We start from the raw sequence: 18,982 nt of genomic DNA on the forward strand, positions 1-18,982 counted from the left end.
TCCATGTCCTGGATATTGTAAATAGTGCTGATATGAACATAGGGGTACATGTATCTTTTTGAATTAGAGTTTTATCTGAGGCTAGGGTTTTAAATACAGGATCTCATTCAACTCTCACAAGAGCCCAGAGAGATCGATTTTATCCCCATTTTGCAAAGAAGAAACTGGCTCTGGAAGGTTAAATGACCTGTCCAGTGTAGAATCCCTCTTGCCTCCTGTGAAGATCTCTGTCCCTACTGAGGGGATTTTGTTGAGACATTTGGCGATCTGGGAAGACTTCCTCTGCCAACTAGTTGCTTTTTTTGTGTGCAAGCTGGCAGCTAAGAGGAAAGAGTGCTGGGGGTGGCTAGTTCTCACCTAAGGTTCAGGTTGTAGGCTCCTAGGAGAGGACCATGTTACTCCCCTTTCTGGCCATAAGGGGGCGGCAGATACACCAGACCCTGCAACTTCGGGAAGGCAATGGCAACTCACTCCAGTACTCTTGCCTGGAAAATCCCATGGACAGAGGACCCTGGTAGGCTGCAGTCCATGGGGTCGCTAAGAGTCGGATATGACTGAGCGACTTCACTTTCACTTTTCACTTTCCTGCGTTGGAGAAGGAAATGCAACCCACTCAAGTGTTCTTGCGTGGAGAATCCCAGGGACGGGGAGCCTGGTGGGCTGCCGTCTCTGGGGTCGCACAGAGTCGGACACGACTGATGTGACTTAGCAGCAGCAGCAGATGAGGAAGGGGGTGTCCGAGGAAGCTGAGTGGTAAAGAGTCCGTCTGCAATGCTGGAGACACAGGAGATGCAGACTCGATTCCTGGGTCAGATAGATCCCCTGGAGGAGGAAATGGCAACCTGCTCCAGTGTTCTTGCCTGGAAAATTCCATAGACAGAGGAGCCTGGAGGGGCTGCCGTCCATGGAGTCACAGACGTGACTGAGCACAGGTAAGGAATAATGATGGGAGACTCTGTGCTAGGCTATTTACCTGTGGAATCTCACTTTAACTCTCTGCACTCTGTTATGAGGTGGGGAGGTAGACACTAAGGGTACTCTTACTGTTCGGTTCAGTTGCTCAGTCGTATCCAATTTGTCACCCCATAGATGGCAGCACTCCAGGCTTCCCTGTCCATCACCAATTCTCTGAGATTGCTCAAACTCATGTCCATTGAGTCAGTGATGTCATCCAACCATCTCATCCTCTGTCGTCCCCTTCTCCTGCCTTCAATCTTTCCCAGCATCAGGGTCTTTTCAAATGAGTCAGTTCTTCATATCAGGTGGCCAGTGTATCGGAGTTTCAGCTTCAGCATCAGCCCTTCCAATGAATATTCAGGACTGATCTCCTTTAGGATGGACTGGTTGGATCTCCTTGCAGTCCGAGGGACTCTCAAGAGTCTTCTCCAACACCACAGTTCAAAAGCATCAATTCTTTGGCGCTCAGCTTTCTTTATAGTCCAACTCTCACATTCATACATGACTACTGGAAAAACCACAGCTTTGACTAGATGGACCTTTGTTGGCAAAGTAATGTCTCTGCTTTTTAATATGCTGTCTAGGTTGGACACTTGCTCTTTGAAGGAGCAAGTGTCTTTTAATTTCCTGGCTGCAGTCACCATCTGCTGTGATTTTAGAGCCCCCCCCCCAAATAAATCTGTCACTGTTTCCATTGTTTCCCCATCTATTTGCCATGAAGTGATGGGACCAGATGCTATGATCTTAGTTTTCTGAATGTTGAGCTTTAAGCCAACTTTTTCACTCTCCTCTTTCACTTTCACTGAGAGACTTTTTAGTTCTTCTTTGCTTTCTGCCATAAGGGTGGTGTCATCTGCGTATCTGAGGTTACTGATATTTCTCCTGGCAATCTTGATTCCAGCTTGTGCTTCATCCAGCCCAGCATTTCACATGATATACTCTGCATATAAGTTAAATAAGCAGGGTGACAATATACAATCTTGACATACTCCTTTCCTGATTTGGAACCAGTCTGTTGTTCCATGTCCGGTTCTAAATATTGCTTCTTGACCTGCATACAGATTTCTCAGGAGGGAGGTCAGGTGGTCTGGTATTCCCATCTCTTTAAGAATTTTCCGGTTTGTTGTGATCCACACAGTCAAATACTTCGGCATTAAGCATTTTCTGTGCCTTACCTCATTCATTCTTAGTACAGTACTATGAAGAAGATATTGTCACTTCTGTGTTTCCATTTTGCAGTGGAAGAAATAGGTTTAACTACCTGAGGCCTCAAATCCTACCTCTGTTAATGACTTGGACAAGTGAGATCTGAAGTGCCTGCCATTGACCTCAGAAGTTGGACTGTCACGAGGACCTTGATTACTATGAATGAGTTTTAGAAGGGTGGTTGGGGAGCCAAAGGAGGTCATGGGAAGTGGGTCAGGTCTGAATGGAGACCAGAGAGAGCCTGTGGCAAGAGGCTGCGAGGTGAAATTTATCACTGGGCTCCTCCTAGTCTGTACTTCTGATTAGCTGAGCTAGTAGATCATTTTAGAGGGCTGAGCCAGGGCGCGGGTGGGCCAAGGCATATGTGTGTATATTCCCTCTCTCTTTTTAAAAATGATTTTATTTTGGGCTGTGCTGGGTCTCGTTGCTGCCCGGGATTTTCTCTAGCTGTGGTGAGCAGGGGCTGCTCTATTGTTGCAGAGCATGGGCTCTAGGGTTGGCAGGCTTCTGTTGTTGCAGCAAGCAGGCTCAGGAGTTGCAGCTCCTGGGCTCTAGAGCACAGGCTCAGTAGTTGTGGCTCACGGGCTTAGTTGCTCTGTGGCATGTGAGATCTTCCTGGACCAGGGATTGAACCTATGTCTCCTGCACTGGCAGGCAGATTCTTTACAACTGAGCCACCAGGGAAACCCCCATAGATTCTTATCTCATTAGCCAAGGGGCTTGAGAACATCAATAACCTTCAAAGGGGACTGGTGAGTCAAAAGCATGGTATCTTTAGATGGATGGGAGGTGCCAATCACGATGTGAGAGATGGGACGTATTTACCATGTACAGAAGATTATATGTAACAAGACAACTGGCCATAGAGTGCAATTTAATGAACCCCACAAACATATCACTCAACCTAAGAAACAGGCTATCAAGAGGAACTTGCATCTTACCTATATAGTGCTTAAGGCAATGGCACCCCACTCCAGTATTCTTGCCTGGACAATCCCATGGACGGAGGAGCCTGGTAGGCTGCAGTCCATGGGGCCGCTAAGAGTTGGACACGACTGAGCGACTTCACTTTCACTTTTCACTTTCGTGTATTGGAGAAGGAAATGGCACCCCACTCCAGTGTTCTTGCCTGGAGAATCCCAGGGACGGGGGAGCCTACTGGGCTGCAGTCCATGGGGCCGCTAAGAGTTGGACACGACTGAAGCGACTTAGCAGCAGCATCACATCTCTTTGCCTTCTCTCACGAAGTAACCACTACCCTACATTTTACTTGGCTTGGGTTTTTGTATAGTTTGATCATATATGCATAATATATATTTATTTTAAAATATTTATTTAATTTTTAGCTGCACTGGGTCTTCGTTGCTGTGTGAGGGCTTTCTCTCTAATTGCGGGGCTACTCTCTAATTGCGGTGTGCAGGCTTCTCATTGCAGTGGCTTCTCTTGTTTCGGAGCAAGGGCTGTAGGGTGCTGAGGCTCAGTAGTTGTGGCTCACAGGCACTAGAGCATGGGCACAGCCTTAGCTGCCCGGTAGTGTGTGGAAAATTCTCAGACCAGGGACTGAACCTATGTCTCCTGCATTGGCAGATGGATTCTTAACCACTGGAGCACCAAGGAAGTTCAAGAATAATATATTTAAACAATAAGTGTTGTTAGAATTGTTTCCTTGTGTAAAATGGTTTATTATATGTAGTTCTCTGGAACTTTAAATAATGCATATACCTAATATTCATCCATGTTCCAGTGTGTGGTTTTGTTCCTGCATTTTCACTGCTGTATTATCTCCTGTTATGCTATTTGTATCACAATATAGTCCTTGTCAATTATGCTTGGATTTCCCCTCTCCCCACCCTCCCAGTTTGGGACACTTATTGCTGCTGTGTGTTCTTGTACGTGTCCCCTAGTGCTTATGTGTAAGAGTTTCTCCTGGGTGTACAACCAGGTATGGAAATGCTGGGCTGTAGGTTTGTTTGGCTTTGGAAAATAATGCCAAATTGTTTCCCAAAGTGTTTGTAGCAATTATACATTACTGGTAGAGAGTAAAGAATTCTTGTTCATCCACGTGACCTCCGACTTTTCCAACTTTAAAACTTTTGCCAATCTGGTGGATGTAAAATGGCGTCTCATTGCGGTCTGAATTTTTATCTCCCTGATTACTAAGCTGTTATTGTTCAGATGGACTGCAGCATGCCAGGCTTCCCGGTCCCTCACTGTCTCCCTGGGTTTGCTCAAATTCATGTCCATTGAGTCGGTGATGCCATCCAACCATCTCATCCTCTGTCGTCCCCTTCTCCTCCTGCTCTCAGTCTTTCCCAGCATCAGGGTCTTTTCCAGTGACTTGGCTCTTCACATCAGGTGGCCAAAGTATCAGAGCGTCAGCTTCAGCATCAGTCCTTCCAATGAATATCAGGGCTAAATTCCTTTAGGATTGACTGGTTTGATCTCCTTGCTGTCTAAGGGACTCTCAAGTAGGTTGAGCATTTCTTCAGATGTGTATTGCCTGTGCTTCGTCTGTAAAATGCCTATTTTTTTTTTTTTTGGTTTCTTTTTCTATACGATTGTTTAACTTTTTATTCTGGATACATAGGATTTCCTTAGGTATGCATATATCTTATGTACTAATTCTGTGTCAGTCAGATGATTTGTCTTTATATCTTATGGTCTCTTTTGAAGAAAAGGATTTTAATGTTGAACTTATCAACCTTCCAGTTTTATGGCGATTCTTTTTGTGCTTTGCTTAAGAGAGCCTTCTTGGTGATTCCCCAGTGGTCCATTGGTTAGGACTCAGTGCTTTCACTGCCAGGACCTGGGTTCAATCCCTGGTCAGGGAACTAAGATCCTGTAAGACACAGAGTGGGATCACACCCCCCCAAAAAAAATTAAAACAAAAATAAAGGCTGCATGCTTAATATAACAGTAAGGCCCTTGACAGTCTGATTCCATTCATGTCTCAGACTGTCTTCCACAATAAGACACACTGTCTTATTAACTATCTCATTATGAAATAACATTAAAAAAAGAGATTCTTATTTATCCCAGGATCCAAAAAATGCTCTCCTTTGTTTCCTCCAAAACAGTAAGTTTGGATTTTTGCATTTATGTTCTTAATTTATTTAGAATTGATTTTTGTGTGTCTTTAAGATATTTTCATATAGACAATTAATTGCTCAGCTCCTTTTATTGAATAATTCCTTCTTTCCCCATTTATCTGCAGTGGCATCTTGGTTGTATTTCAAAGTTTCGTATTTGTGTGAGTCTCTTTCTGGAATTCTTATCTTCCCACCGATCAATTGATCTACTTTTGTGCCAACAGTTCACTGTATTATTTTTACAGCTTTTTAATAAGTCGTTTTACCTGATAAGGCAAGTCATTCCCCCTCCCCACTTGTTCTTCATCTTCAGGAGAACCTTGGTTATTCTTGGACTTTTTGCACTTCCGTGTACATTTGGACCAACTTGTCAAGTTCCAAGGAATTCTTGTTGGGATTTTGGTTGGAATTTCATTGACTAACTGCTAATTTAGGGGAGAGTCTATATATTTACGAAGCTGAACCCTTCTATCCATGAACATGGGACATCTCTTTATTTAGGTCTTAATATTTTTCTGGGAAGCTTAAAATTTTTTGCATTAGGATCTTGCACATATTTTGTTAATTTATTCCAAAATAATCTATAGTGTTGGTTATTATAAATGATGTCATTTTATTATTTTTTTCTTTGTGAAAAAATTATTTTTATTTATTTATGGCTGTGCTGGGTCTTCATTGCTCCACACAGGCTTTCTCTAGTTGTGGTGAATGGTGGTTACTCTTTGTTGCAGTGTGCGGGCTTCTCAATGCAGTGGCTTCTTTTTTGCAGAGCACAGGTTCTAGGAACACGAGCTTCAGTAGTTGCAGCACACAGGCTTATTAATTGTGGCACAGGGGCTCAGTTGCTCTGACATGTGGAATCTTCCTGGACCAGGGATCAAACTTGTGTCCCTTGCATTGGCAGGAGGATTCTTATCCACTGTACCATCGGGGAAGTCCTAGGGTGGCATTTTTATCTTTTTGAGGGTTGTGCTCCCTAGCTTCAGGGGAAAATAGTATTTCAAGTCTGGAGAATGGGAAGATCATTCCATGCTGGAGGAACAACGGTGTGACTGCGGAACTACAAACAGCTCAGAGGTCAGACAGGTGGTGTAAGGAATGGGCCAACGCGGCACTTTCTTTGAATTATTTTGAAACTCTGGTAAAATAACTACACAACGAATTTCTGGGATCAAAAGAGGTACCCTCCCTCACTCCCATGCATCTTCCCTCTCTTTTTTACTTTGGTATTATCAGACAGCTGCTGCTGCTAAGTCGCTTCAGTCGTGTCCGACTCTGTGCGACCCCATAAACGGCAGCCCATCAGGCTCCCCCGCCCCTGGGATTCTCCAGGCAAGAACACTGGAGTGGGTTGCCATTTCCTTCTCCGGTGCATGAAAGTGAAAAGTCAAATGATGTCATTTTAAAGTTACATTTTCTATTTGTTTCTAACGTGGAAATGCAATAAATTTTTGTGCAGTGTATTGATCTTAAAGATAGACACTTTGCTAGACTATATTATTATTTCTAATAATTTGTTTACAGGGTTTTAGGGAGAGGTTTCTGTGTAGATAAAAAGCATCTGTGGATAATGACAGTCGATCTGTGCTGGTTGGGACATCCCAGCACAGCAGTAACAGTGCTGGGCATTCTTGGATTGTTCTTGATTTTCAGTGTAATACTGCCATTTTTCTAGAAAACAATGTTGCTGTGTCTTGTTTGCTTGCTTTTTTGAGGGAGATAGATTAAAAAAATTTTTTTTCCAGCCTTTTTGAGATACAAGGGACATCATGCTCAGTTGTTCAGTCATGGCCAACTCTTTGCTACCCCATGGACTGTAGCCTGCCAGGCTCCTCTGTCCATGGGATTCACCAGGCAACAATTCTGGAGTGGGTGGCCATTTCCTCCTCCAGGGGATCTTCCCAGACCAGGGATGGAAGCTGCGTCTCTTTCGTCTCCTGCATTGGAAGGCAGATTCTTTACCACTGAGCCACCAGGGAAGCCCCATATGATGAACATGCAACACTTATTTAGGTTGTACACTGTGATGATTTGAAATATATGTGTACTGCAAAATGATTGCTACCATAGCATTAGCTAACACATCCATCTCATCACATAATTACCATTTCTTGTTTGTGGTGAGACCATTTAAAGTCTACTCTCTTAGCACTTTCAAGTATACAATACAGTTTTATTAACTATAATCAGCATGCTGTACATAAGATTCCTAGAACCTGTTTATTTTACCACTGGAAGTTTGTACTCTTTGAGCAACATTTCCTCATTTCCCCCACCCCTCAACTCCTGGTAATTACCATCCTACTTTCTGTTTCTATGCATTGGCTTTATTTTTTGTACTCCACATGTAAGTGATGTCATATAGCGTGGGTCCCCCAAACTCTGAGATCTAATGCCTGATGTTGAGGTGGAGTTGATGTAATAATAGAAATAACATGCACAAAAAAATGTAATGTGTTTGAATCATTCTGAAATGATCCCCCAGCCCCCATCTGTGGAAAAGTTGTCTTCCATGAAACCAGTCCCTGGTGCTAAAAAAGGTTGTGGCCTCTGTCATATAGTATGCATCTTTGCCTGTCTGACTGATTTCAGTTAGCATAATGCCATCAAAGTCCATCCACCTTTCTTCTTTTTTTGCAAATGGAAAGCTTCCTTTCTTTTGCATAGCTGAATGATATTTCATCTTTCTGTCTTGCATCCTCTTTATATCTTTATCCAGTCATCCACTGATGGCCACTTAGGTTGTTTCCAAGTCTTGGCTATTGTGAATAATGCTGCAAAAAACACGAGAACGTAGATGTTGTTAGGTATTCTTAATCAGATTAAGGAGGTTCCCTTGTGTTCCTAGTGTAATAGTTTACAAATATAAGCTGATGGCAGATATTACCAAATTATTTTTCTCTATCTATTGAGATAATCAGGAGTTTTCCCTTTGATATTAATATGGCACACAATGTAGATTTTTTAAAACTCTAAAAACTGATGTATTACATGCAAAGACATGTACAAGTCATAAGTGCTTTTCTCCTGGGTGTTTGCAGAGATGTAGAGCAAGTCTTAAAACCATATAAAACTCTCAGAATCCAAAGATCTTCACTGTGTGGTATGCCTAAGACCACTGCAGCTTCCTGTAGGAAGGCGATGGGGTGCTGTGGCCCCCACTTCCATTTACAGATTTATAATGTTAAATAACCTTTACTTCTCTGGGGCGAACAAAGCTTAGTCATGGTGTGTCATCTGTTTTCACATACTGCTGGATTTGGTTTGCTAAAACCTTGTTTAGGATTTTTGCCTCTCTGTTTGTAAGTGTGGACTGGCCTGACATTCTCCTTTTGGTTCTGGTTTTAATCTCAGAATGAGTCGGGAACTGTATCTCTTTTTCTATTCTGTGGAAGAATTTGATGTGTGAACAGAGTCCCAGAGCTTTTGGGGGCAATAATAAAAAGATTTAACTTTTGTACCATTGAAATACCAGAAGCAGAGGAAAAGAAAACAGGGACTGCAAAAAAAATTGAAACAATAATGGCTCAGGAAGCTGAGTGAACTCAAAGTAGGATCAATCTAAACAAATTCACACTAAGATACATAGTAAACTTGTGAAAACTGATGACAAAGGAAAAAATATCTTTACAACCTAGAGGTGTGGGTTGGGGAGGGAGGTGAGAGGGAGGATCAAGAGGGAGGGGACATAGGGATACCTATGGTTGATTCATGGCAGAAATCAATACAATACAGTAAAGCAGTTATCCTTCAATTTAAAAAAATCCAGAGAAACAACCCATTTCCTATTCAGGATTTTTTTTTTTTTTTTTGGCCACGAGGCATGGGGGATCTTAGTTCCCTGACTAGGGATTGAACCTCTGCCCCTTGCAGTGGAAACTCAGACTCTTAACCACTGGACCACCAGGGAAATCCCAGAAACTCTAATTTAAATGACAGTAGATTTTGTACCTGAAAATGTGGAAGGAAGTGGCATATTTTTCAAGTGCTGAAAGGAAAGAACTGTCAACTAAGAATTCTACATCTGGCAAATTTATCCTTTGGGAATGAAAGGGGAATCAGGAAATTCTCTGATGAAGGAAAACTATGAGGATTTGCTGCTAACTGACCTTTCAAAGACTGGCCAAAGAGAACAATGTCCAGTTCATTCTCTTTCATTGCTTAGGCTTGGTATCATATCTAAACTCTGACCAAATGTAAAATAAAATAAAAATAATAAATAAAAATAAAGTAAATCCAACAGAGTATGTTCTCTGACAATAATACAGTCACGGTAGAAATCAGCAATAGAAAGACAACAAGAAAATCTCTGAAACATTTAGAAAATAAACAACATATTTCTGAATAATCTATGGCCAGAGATGAAGTCTCAAAGGAAATTTAAAAAAAAAAGAATTAAATACTGAATTAACAAACCTCCAACCATTTAATAGAATGCAGCTTATGTAATGCCGAGAAGGGTACTTTATGCAACAAAATGCTTATATTAGCAAAGAGGAAACACCACCTCAAATTAATAATCTAAGATTCTATGACAAGAAACTAGAAAAATGACAACAAAAAGAATCCAACTCAAAGCAGAAGAAAGAATTAATAAAAATAAGAGCACTCATGATTCTTACACTAGGTTCTGTGAATGGATGGCTTGGACCTGAGCCACTGGGAAGGGCAGGGCTGAGTCTGGAGAGTCAGATTTAGTTTTGTGAGTGTGAGGTGGACGGGAGCAAGAAGATGGGATGACTGTGAGGGTCCCAGTCTTTTCTCTTCATCTGGGGGTTGCAGGCAGATGGAACAGTTCTTTGGTGTTCTGCCCTGGGAAATATGTCTTCATGCTCCACTGTTCCCTCAGGAAAAATGTTTGCTCTGCTGGGAAGGACACCCAGCACAGGGCTCTCAGCCTGGAGGAGCTGGGAAAGTAGCCTAGAGCTCTGCTCAGCCTGCTGTCTAGGGAGCTCAGCTGGGGCTCAGGGAACAGAAGGCTGTGCTCAGGTGGTGTTCCAGGCTGGGTGATGGATGGGTGTGTTTCCAAGGTCAGGCACCAAGGTTCAGAAGGTTAATCATGAAATATTCCCTTAATGTTGTAGGCAAGACAGTTGCCTGACTCTCAGGGGTGGGGAGATTCCCTGAGATGCCAGAGTTAAGTTCTCAGCCTCCCCAGGGCCATACTCTGGGTGCAGTGGTCAGCAGCAGTGTAGCAAGTTGTAGAAGATGTGCCAATAAGTACTGTCCAGACACGTGCAAAAGGTTCACGACTTATAAATTAGAGCGAAGCAGGCTATCCCTTAAAAGTTCTGCCTCGTTGGATCTTTCTCATAGAAAGAATAGAAATGGGCTGGGTTTCCAGTCGTCCCTTTTCATTGAGTCCTTTCTGTGCAGCCCCTGGGATGAGCACAGTGAAGACCCTGCCCATGGTGCTGACCAACACTAGCTGCCCAAAGGAGCTGCATCTGCTTTCTTTACATTCTTAACACAGCGTTCTAACAAGGAAGAGGTGGAGAGGGCTTCAGGGAGTGTTGACTGGCTTCTGTCTCCATGGCTAAACGACAGTGAGGGTGCTGTGCACATCAAATCAGGAACTAACCCCACAGTCAGGAAGACCAATTCCAGATTGCCCATGAGCAGTGGTTTTGTAGCTCAGTCAGTAAAGAATCTGCCTGCAATGCAGGAGACCCAGGTTCGACTCCTGGGTTGGGAAGACCCCCTGGAGAAGGAAATGGCAACTCGCTCCACTATTCTTGCCTGGAGAATCCCATGGACAGAGGAGCCTGGTAGGTTCCCAGTCCATGGGGCCGCAAGAGTCAGACACAACTGAGCAACTAAACCACTATGAGGAGTTTGCTGTGAGAGAAGACGATGATGACAACCTTGAGAGATGTGACAGAGAGAACAACGGCCCCTCAAAGTTGACCACATATTTTTTAAGATTTTATTTATTTATTTGGCTGCATTGAGTCTTAGTTGCGACATGCAGGATCTTTTGTTGCAGTGCACAGACTCTCCAGCTGTGGTGTGTAGGTTCAGTAGTTGTGGCATGCAGGCTTAGGTGGCTTAAGTGGGATCTTAAGTTTCCCAACCAGGGATTGAACCCATGTCCTTTGCATTGCAAGGCAGATTCTAAATCAACTGGACCACCAGGGAAGTCCCTGTCCACATCTTAATACCCAGAATCTCTGCAGATGTCCCAAGATAAAGGGAATTTATAAATTAAGGATCATGTGATTAGGAGATTATGGTGAGTTATCTGATTGGGCCCAACATAATCACAAGGGTGGTTCTTATAAAGAAAAAGGAAGGCAGGAGAGGCAGAGCCAGAGAAAGAGATGTGATGATGGAAGCAGAGCATGACTTTAAGATACTCCACGGCTGACTTTTGAAGATGGAGGAAGGGGTCACAAGCCAAGGAAAACAGGTAGCCTCTCACAGCTTGGAAAGGCAAGGAAGCAAACTCTCTTCTAGACCATCCAGAAAGAACAGAGCTGTGTTGACATCTTCATTTGTGTTGTTTTATACCACAGGTTTGTGATAAGTTGCTACAGAAGCAATAGGAAACAACAAGAGGTGTCACCTTCTCTAACCCAACATTGTGTGCATATGAGATAAGGAGTATCTTAGAGCCAAATCATGATGTGAAACTTAGCAGGTTTTGTAACTGTCTCTTATCTCATAACAAACAACACTCAGGCAATGGCCGAACATCCTCCTGAACTCTGGGCTCTGTGCCTTAGTGCACAGACCACTTTTGTTTGGGTGAATGTGGGTAAACTGACCCATGTGAACTTACACGGGAAGATCACCCTTCCCAGGTGACCTCAGTTCTTCAGGTGTGTGGAGGGGGCTGCAGATGAGGCCCAGGTGGGAGGAGGCCTGCGGGTCACATCAAGGAGACAGTTTGTCCCACTGCTGTGGAACCTGGGTGAGTTTTAGGTGTGAGGAGCCCATGTGCACAAAAAGAGCAAACGAGAGGAAAGTCCTCTTTATTCAGATCTCTCAGGTGGTCCACAGTGGGTCACAGGCCCAGCCACTTTCCTTGGAAGTCCTCAGTTCCTTGGGGAATGGAAGTCCTTGTCTTCACCCATCCAGGGCTCAGGGCAGCCTTGTCAGGGCCTCCAGAAGGCCAGGAGGGACACTAAGGCTGAGCCCAGGCCCCCCAGTATCTTCAGGGGTCACAGCTGTTTCTCTGCTTCGGGTGTCTGACCTCACTCAGACTCTGGGGTCTCAGGTGGGCTCTTCTCCACAGCCCTTAAGGGGAAGTTCCTGGAGCAAACTAAGAAACCACATCTACTTTGGGGTTGATCTGGCAGTAGATATCTGTGTTGGGATAGAGTAATTCCTGTAAAGAAAGAAGAGGCCTTTGAGCCCCTATAAACTTCTCAGAACAGGTCCCAGGATCTCCCTGGCCTGGGGTCCACAGGGCTGCTTTGTGGGGGATCCGGCTGTGCTGGAGGCTTTCTGGCTCCAGATGCATCGCTCCTCTTCATCCATTTTCCATTTTTGCTGCTGTTTCCTGGACCTCAAGAAAGTACCCTTACAAGTGCAGGATCAGACCATTCATCCCCAACACTCACCTCATAGATGGGAACAGCTGGCCTGGGGCTGGGTAGGGAGGCCTGGGCAGGGGAGAAAGTGGGTGTCAGGGGGACAGAGAAGAGAGTCATTTCTCCTCAGAAGTGACCAGCCCTGCCTCCCAAGCAGCCACCTCCAAGCCTGAAGCCCTCACTTCAGTCCCCATCTGCGCTGCATGCTCCACCCTTGATAGCCCGAGAGCTCTGTCTGAAGCTCCTAGTGCCCACTCTATTCCTGGCTGGACTCCAGGGTTAACTGTGAAGGGACCAGGCAGGCTCAGTGCAGGGTGTGGGGGTGTCCTGCCCCTGAATTGAATCCCAGTCCTGACCAGGATGGGGTTCATGTTGCTGGCTACCCTGGAGTGAAGGGTGTCTGTACTGTGAAATGTTGGACAGTCCCACTGCCCTGAGTCTGCACAGCTGGGACCGCAGGGAGAAGAGACAAGGAAAGAACGTGCTTACCAGGAAGACAGAGCTGCCAGAGGGACCATGTCCTAGAAGCAGAGACAGCAGTTAGCATCAGGGGTGTGAGGAAGTTTAGCCCATCCTCCAGGAGAGGCTGGGAGTCTTCAGCTTCCGGAGAACCATGGGAGAAGGGGCATCACCCAGGGAGAGACCTTCTGGGCACTTAGGGTCCAGTGAGGTGACCCATGACTCAGAACTCATACATCTAACAGACCAGTCAGTGTGGGTCCCCTGTGATGAAGCCCCAGGGGGACGGCTGGCTGGAGCAGGCACTGGAGGATAGGACCAGGGTGTCCCAGATGCTCCCGGGCTTAGAAGACACTCACCCAGGGTGGTTGCTGGAGGCTGGTGCTCTATGAGGTCATTCTGGCCACTGGCCCTAGGAAAGGTCAAGATTATTCTTGAGGGTTGCAGGAAGCAGGAGGAGGTCACAGCTTTGGTGTCAAAACAGGGAACAAGGAGCATTCCCTTTTCTAAACAGGGAGTGTGTACATATGTGGTCAGATGCACAGTCACATCCCACTCTTTGGGATCTCGTGGACTGTGGCCCTCCAGGCTTCTCTGTCCATGGGGTTCTCCAGGCAAGAATACTGGAGTGGGTTGCCATTTCCTTCTCCAGGGGAATCTTCCTGACTCAGGGATCAAACCTCTGTCTTCTTCGTCTCCTGCATTGCAGGTGGACTCATTACTACTGAGCCACTAGGGAAACCCAATCAAGGAATGGACAGAACTCCATTCTCCACCAATGCTGTTTAGGGGGAGAGGGCCCAGCAGAGAGGAGCTAGGGAAAGTCCTTAAGAAGCCACATCCATCTTGGGCTCAGAGAGGAAGGATGTGCAGGTCAATGATAGTCCGGGAGAAAGTGACTTGAGAAGGGAAAAAGGACCCAGTAAAGGAATCAGACCAAAGGCTTTGAGTGGAAGGGTCAGGTCCTCAGAGGAGAGCAAGGCCAGAACGCATGGAGGACGCTTGGAGAGCCAGTGCATCTTGAGTCTCGTGACTATGGTGGCTCTTAGGTGGCCAGACCAGCCCCTCAGGCTGAGAGATGCTGAAATTAGACAATGGCCTCGTTCTCTATCTTTATTTGCCTGGAAAGAGGTATAAAGCTCAGCTCCCGACCTGCTGTCCTGGCCGGATCCACGTTCTCCCATCTCATACATCAGGGGCTGTGGTTAACACATGTGCCTCATGGTAGAATCTGACCCGACCTGGCCTGTCCAGGTGGCTTCAGTCTCTTTGGCCACGATGACCCTCGGGTTCTGAGGCTGTCAACCTCTCCTTTCAGGGTGACTGGATTTAAATAAATAGCAGGATGTGCCGCTTACTGAGCATTTGCCCCTGCCAGCACAGCTGCAGGTCTGCTCTGGGAACTAGGAAAACAGTGGGTTGTTCTTGTTCAGTCGCTCAGTCGTGTCCAATGCTTTGTGACCCCATGGGCTGTAGCCCGCCAGGCTCCTCTGTCCATGAGATTTCCCAGGCAAGAATACTGGAGGGGGTGGCCATTGCCTTCTCCAGGGGATCTTCCCGACCCAGGGATTAAACCCACATCTTCTGCATTGCAGGCAGATTCTTTACCACTGAGCCACAGGGTAAACCCTGGACAACAGCAGTGGGGAGTGTCTAATTTACAGATGCAGAAGGTGTTGGGAAGCCACCCCAGGTCAGCATCTGGTGAAGGAGGGGCCGATGGATGAGACGGAATGTCCTTGGGGGAAGTGGGGAGGCTGTGGAGAGCCAGGCCCAGAATCCAAGGCTAGGGTGTCTTTCTTCCTGGCTTGGCGTCAGCCTGGGGGACAGGATTAGCATCGGGCATCGCCCATTTGTACCTTCTAGTCATCTTGAGGAAAACAAAGCACTCTAGAGTGGTCACCAGTGCCAACCTAACCAGGATCCCAATCATGATGACGATAACGATCTCCCTATTGAGGGCTGGGCTCTTTTCTTGGCCTGAAAGGAGAAGATAAAGGGGGAGATGAAGGTGAAGGCCTGAGTTCACCTGACCAGGGAAACCACAAGAAGTCTTACAGGGGAGAGGGCCTGGTTCGGGAGGAAGGAAATGCTTTGAGGTCTGTGAGTGGTTGTGTGTTTTGTCATCACGGTGTCTTCCCAACCCTCCTGCTGCAGGTGGTTGCATCTCTCTCTCTCTATTTTAATCACATTTGAAACCTCGGACTTTCTCTAACTCGACATTCTCTCACTGTAGCCAGCTCTGTGTCCTATTTGTGTTCCTGTTAAGGGCTCTTTCCTCTTATATTACGCCCCCTCCCCTTGTGTTTCCTTCCCATCCCTATTGTCAGTCTTAGAGGGAAGGTCTGCTCAACTCCTGCTCAGTAATAATAATATTAGCCGACTGTTTCCAGTACATTCTGTGTGGCCGGCACTGTGGGGAAATCCTTTATGCACATCTGTTCTGATCCTTCCCTCCCTATGATGGAGGGGGTGTCATTCTTGCTAGGTGTGCATACATCTGAGACCCATGGTGCTTAAAGAAATCAACGGAGTTCATAGAACTTCCTGATGGCTCAGACAGTAAAGAATCTGCCTGCAATTCAGGAGACCCGGGTTTGATCCCTGGGTTGGGGAAGATCCCCTGGAGAAGGGAATGACAATTCATTTCAGTATTCTTCCAAATACTGGAAAATTCCATGGACAGAGGAGGCTGGTAGGCTACAGTCCATGGGGTTGCAAAGAGTCGGACACAACTGAGCGACCGAGCAAGTAGCATATCTCATCTGGTAAGAGATTAATATCCATTTCTTCAATTCAACAACAACAAAAGGCACTTGACCCTGGGGACCCTTCTTTGTTTCCTATCTCCCCCAACATGAGGCTGTCAGGAGCTGAGAGAATCACCCCCTGCATTCCAGGCTGGACCCAAGGTCTGCCAGGAGAAATCAGACAGAAGGAGGAAGAAGGGTCTGCTGAGATGTAGTGGGAGGGTTCAGGGGCTGATTTGGAATTTGCTTGTAACTTCTGTGAAGTTGGGAGGTAACTTCTTTCATATTTTTTTCTGAAAACCTACAGGCTCTACCACAAAGCTTGGTACTGATGGGCCAAGGGCCACTTACCAGAGACTGTGATAGCCTTGACTGTGGTTTTACTGGGACCAGTGATGAAGTTATGGACAAGGCAGTTACAGGATCTACTCTTATCTGCAGTGATGTTGGGGATAAAGAGCTCCTGTATGGATTGTGGGGGCCTCCCAGTGATAAGCCAGGGACACGGTGTGGCTGGGGTTAGAGGCTGTGTGGTGGGAGAGGCTGAGGTTTGCCTCTGGATGGTAGCAGGAGCCTGATGGGAAGTGGTGGGGGTGTCTGGGCCATCTGAAGCAAAGAGCATAAAGCCACACGTGGTGCCATCAGAAAGAAGGGAAATTTCTGGTCTGTATTAGGGCCACAGCGTCCTTCTGTCTGGATCACAGCTTTGTTGTAGAAAGTCTCAACAATTACCTCTCATGTTCACTCATCCCGAGCCTGAGATATTAACCTGTTTCTTTCGTCACAACCTCTCAAGACACAGCAGCCCATCCCCTCCTAGTCTTGATTCAAAGTAGGCCTGCCTGGACTTGCCTGGGACAGGAAGTCATGGCCAGCCTGGGTGTCCAAAGGTGAGGGTCCACGCACTTGGACCTGAGAGGGATGGGTATGGCCTGGCCTCCAGTACTGTGGATTCAGCCAGGAGGCCTGGACCACGCAGGAACAGAGGTTACTCACAGAGGCCATTCAAGGTGAATGGGTCACCATGGGTGATATTCTCTGGATTCCCGGCTTCAGACACATAGGGTCCTGTGTCATTCCTTGTCACATTGAACATAGTGCGAGTCCTGTTTCCCTCGCACAGTTCCAGCTCGGTGCTGTTGTAGAGGCTCTGATTGTTGATCAAACACAAGTAGATGTCCCGAGTCTCAAATCTACACGTTAACACCACAGTGTCCTTGTGCTCCCCGGGGTTGGAGTTGTTGCTGGTGATGACGGGTGTGGGTAGCACCGCTGTGCAGATAACAGAGAGAACATTGCCCTTTTCTACCTTTGGCTTTTCTAAAAGCATCTTCAATCAGAATTGGCATCTCTCACCTCTCAGCCAGACTGAGCCCTTAATGAATAAGGCAGGTCTGTGTATCAAAGACGAATGCATGAGGACCTGAGCTCAGAGAGTGTGAGGCCACCTGCTCTACGTCTGGGAGAAGCACAGGCTTCCTCGGAGGTCTATTATGTAACAGCGTTTAGTGGTGGACAGAACAGGGTGGGATTCAGAGACCACCTGGCGTCTGTCCTGGTTTCATCAACCAGCCTTGGGAGAGAGCTCCTTGGGCTGCACCCTGGAGAACGAGAAGCTTCTAGGAGTATCTTCCTTCCTCTGTTCCTCCCTGGGGGTGCTGCTCCCAGGGCAGTTGACTGACCACCTGGGGACCTTGTACCTGTGTGCTCTCCATGCCAAGTCTCAGGAGTAGGACCAGGCTGTGCCCCTGCACGGATGTGGCTCTTGGGGCTGAGCCCTGGCTGATGACCAGCTTGGAGCCTCCAGATTTGGCACAGGCTTCCCAGGGTCACTGGAGGCAGGAGCCCTGGGACAGGGTCTGGGAGGGGCTTCCTGGGGCTGAGCTTCTCTGTGAGGATCCCTGGGGCCCTCAGGCCAGGGTCTTCCCTGAGTCCTGCAGGGTCTTCCTCAGGGTCATGGTCAGGGGGAGGGGCCCAGGGGGCTGGACTGAGAGCGCTCTCCCTCTGCTGCATCCCTCATCAGACCGTCCTTCTCTCTACACAGTGTCTGCAGGGCCTGGCTTCCTGGAAAGCATTTCAGACCCTTTGGAGTTGGTCTCCACAGTGTGTGCCCTGCACTGAATGTTCAAACCCCGACACGGGACACAATGCAGAGGGGGATGGAGGCGCCATCCGGGTCGGTCAGTCCTGTGAGTGTGAACAGAATTCACCCCGACCCATAGCTCAGTTGGTAAAGAATCCGCCTGCAATGCAGGAGACCCCGGTTCAATTCCTGGATCAGAAAGATCTGCTGGAGAAGGGATAGGCTACCCACTCCAGTATTCTTGGGCTTCCCTGGTGGCTCAGCTGGTAAAGAATCTGCCTACAATGTGGGAGACCTAGGTTTGATTCCTGGGTTGGGAAGATCCGCTGGAGAAGTGAAAGGCTACCCAATCCAGTATTCTGGTCTGGAGAATTCCATGGACTGTGTAGTCCATGGAGTGACAAAGAGTCGGACACAACTGAGCAACTTTCACTTTCACTTTCCCACCCAATACGCCAAGATCAGAGAGGAAGCACTCACTATATATGCAGAGATGTCCAGTTTGTCCTTCTGTCTGTAAATCATCCTTTGTAAGGAGCAGCGTGTAGGATCCTGTGTCTTTCTGGGTGACGCTCTGGATCAGCAGGGTTCCGTTGGGGTAAAGTGTCTCCCGTCCGCTGTGTGTAGGCCCTTTGGTAGTTACATTAGTGTCTATTCTATATGATGCAATTAGCTGGCTGTTGTCTATCCTGTCTCCTCTGTGCCAGGCATAGCCTAGAGGATTCTCTGTCACGTTGTGGGCAAGCAGAAGAACATCTGACCCTTCTGCAGCAAGGGGGGGCACCGTTTCAATAGTGAGCTGGGCAGTGGTGGGCGGGGTCCAGAAAGTTAAGAGCGAGACTAGGAGGGAAGAGAGAGAAATCAGTTAATATTGTGACCTGTGTGGGGGATGGGAAAATGCTG

General features: G+C 46.8%; 1 protein-coding gene across 1 annotated transcript in view; it reads right to left on the bottom strand.

Moving 5' to 3' along the window:
• Positions 1–12,229: 12,229 nt before the first annotated feature.
• LOC133229438 (carcinoembryonic antigen-related cell adhesion molecule 1-like) overlaps positions 12,230–18,982 on the bottom strand; it is a 28,952-nt gene continuing 22,199 nt past the window's right edge. Inside the window, exons 11-17 of the mRNA XM_061385809.1 lie at positions 18,560–18,919; positions 16,993–17,268; positions 15,106–15,226; positions 13,606–13,658; positions 13,277–13,308; positions 12,818–12,859; positions 12,230–12,582 (exon numbers count right to left, since the gene is read on the bottom strand). Of these exons, the coding sequence (XP_061241793.1) occupies positions 12,517–12,582; positions 12,818–12,859; positions 13,277–13,308; positions 13,606–13,658; positions 15,106–15,226; positions 16,993–17,268; positions 18,560–18,919 (950 nt within the window). The 3' untranslated portion in view covers positions 12,230–12,516. The remainder of the gene's footprint in view (positions 12,583–12,817; positions 12,860–13,276; positions 13,309–13,605; positions 13,659–15,105; positions 15,227–16,992; positions 17,269–18,559; positions 18,920–18,982) is intronic.

Source organism: Bos javanicus, chromosome 18 (genome assembly GCF_032452875.1).
Source record: "Bos javanicus breed banteng chromosome 18, ARS-OSU_banteng_1.0, whole genome shotgun sequence".
In the NCBI taxonomy this organism is placed as follows: Eukaryota; Metazoa; Chordata; class Mammalia; order Artiodactyla; family Bovidae; genus Bos; species Bos javanicus.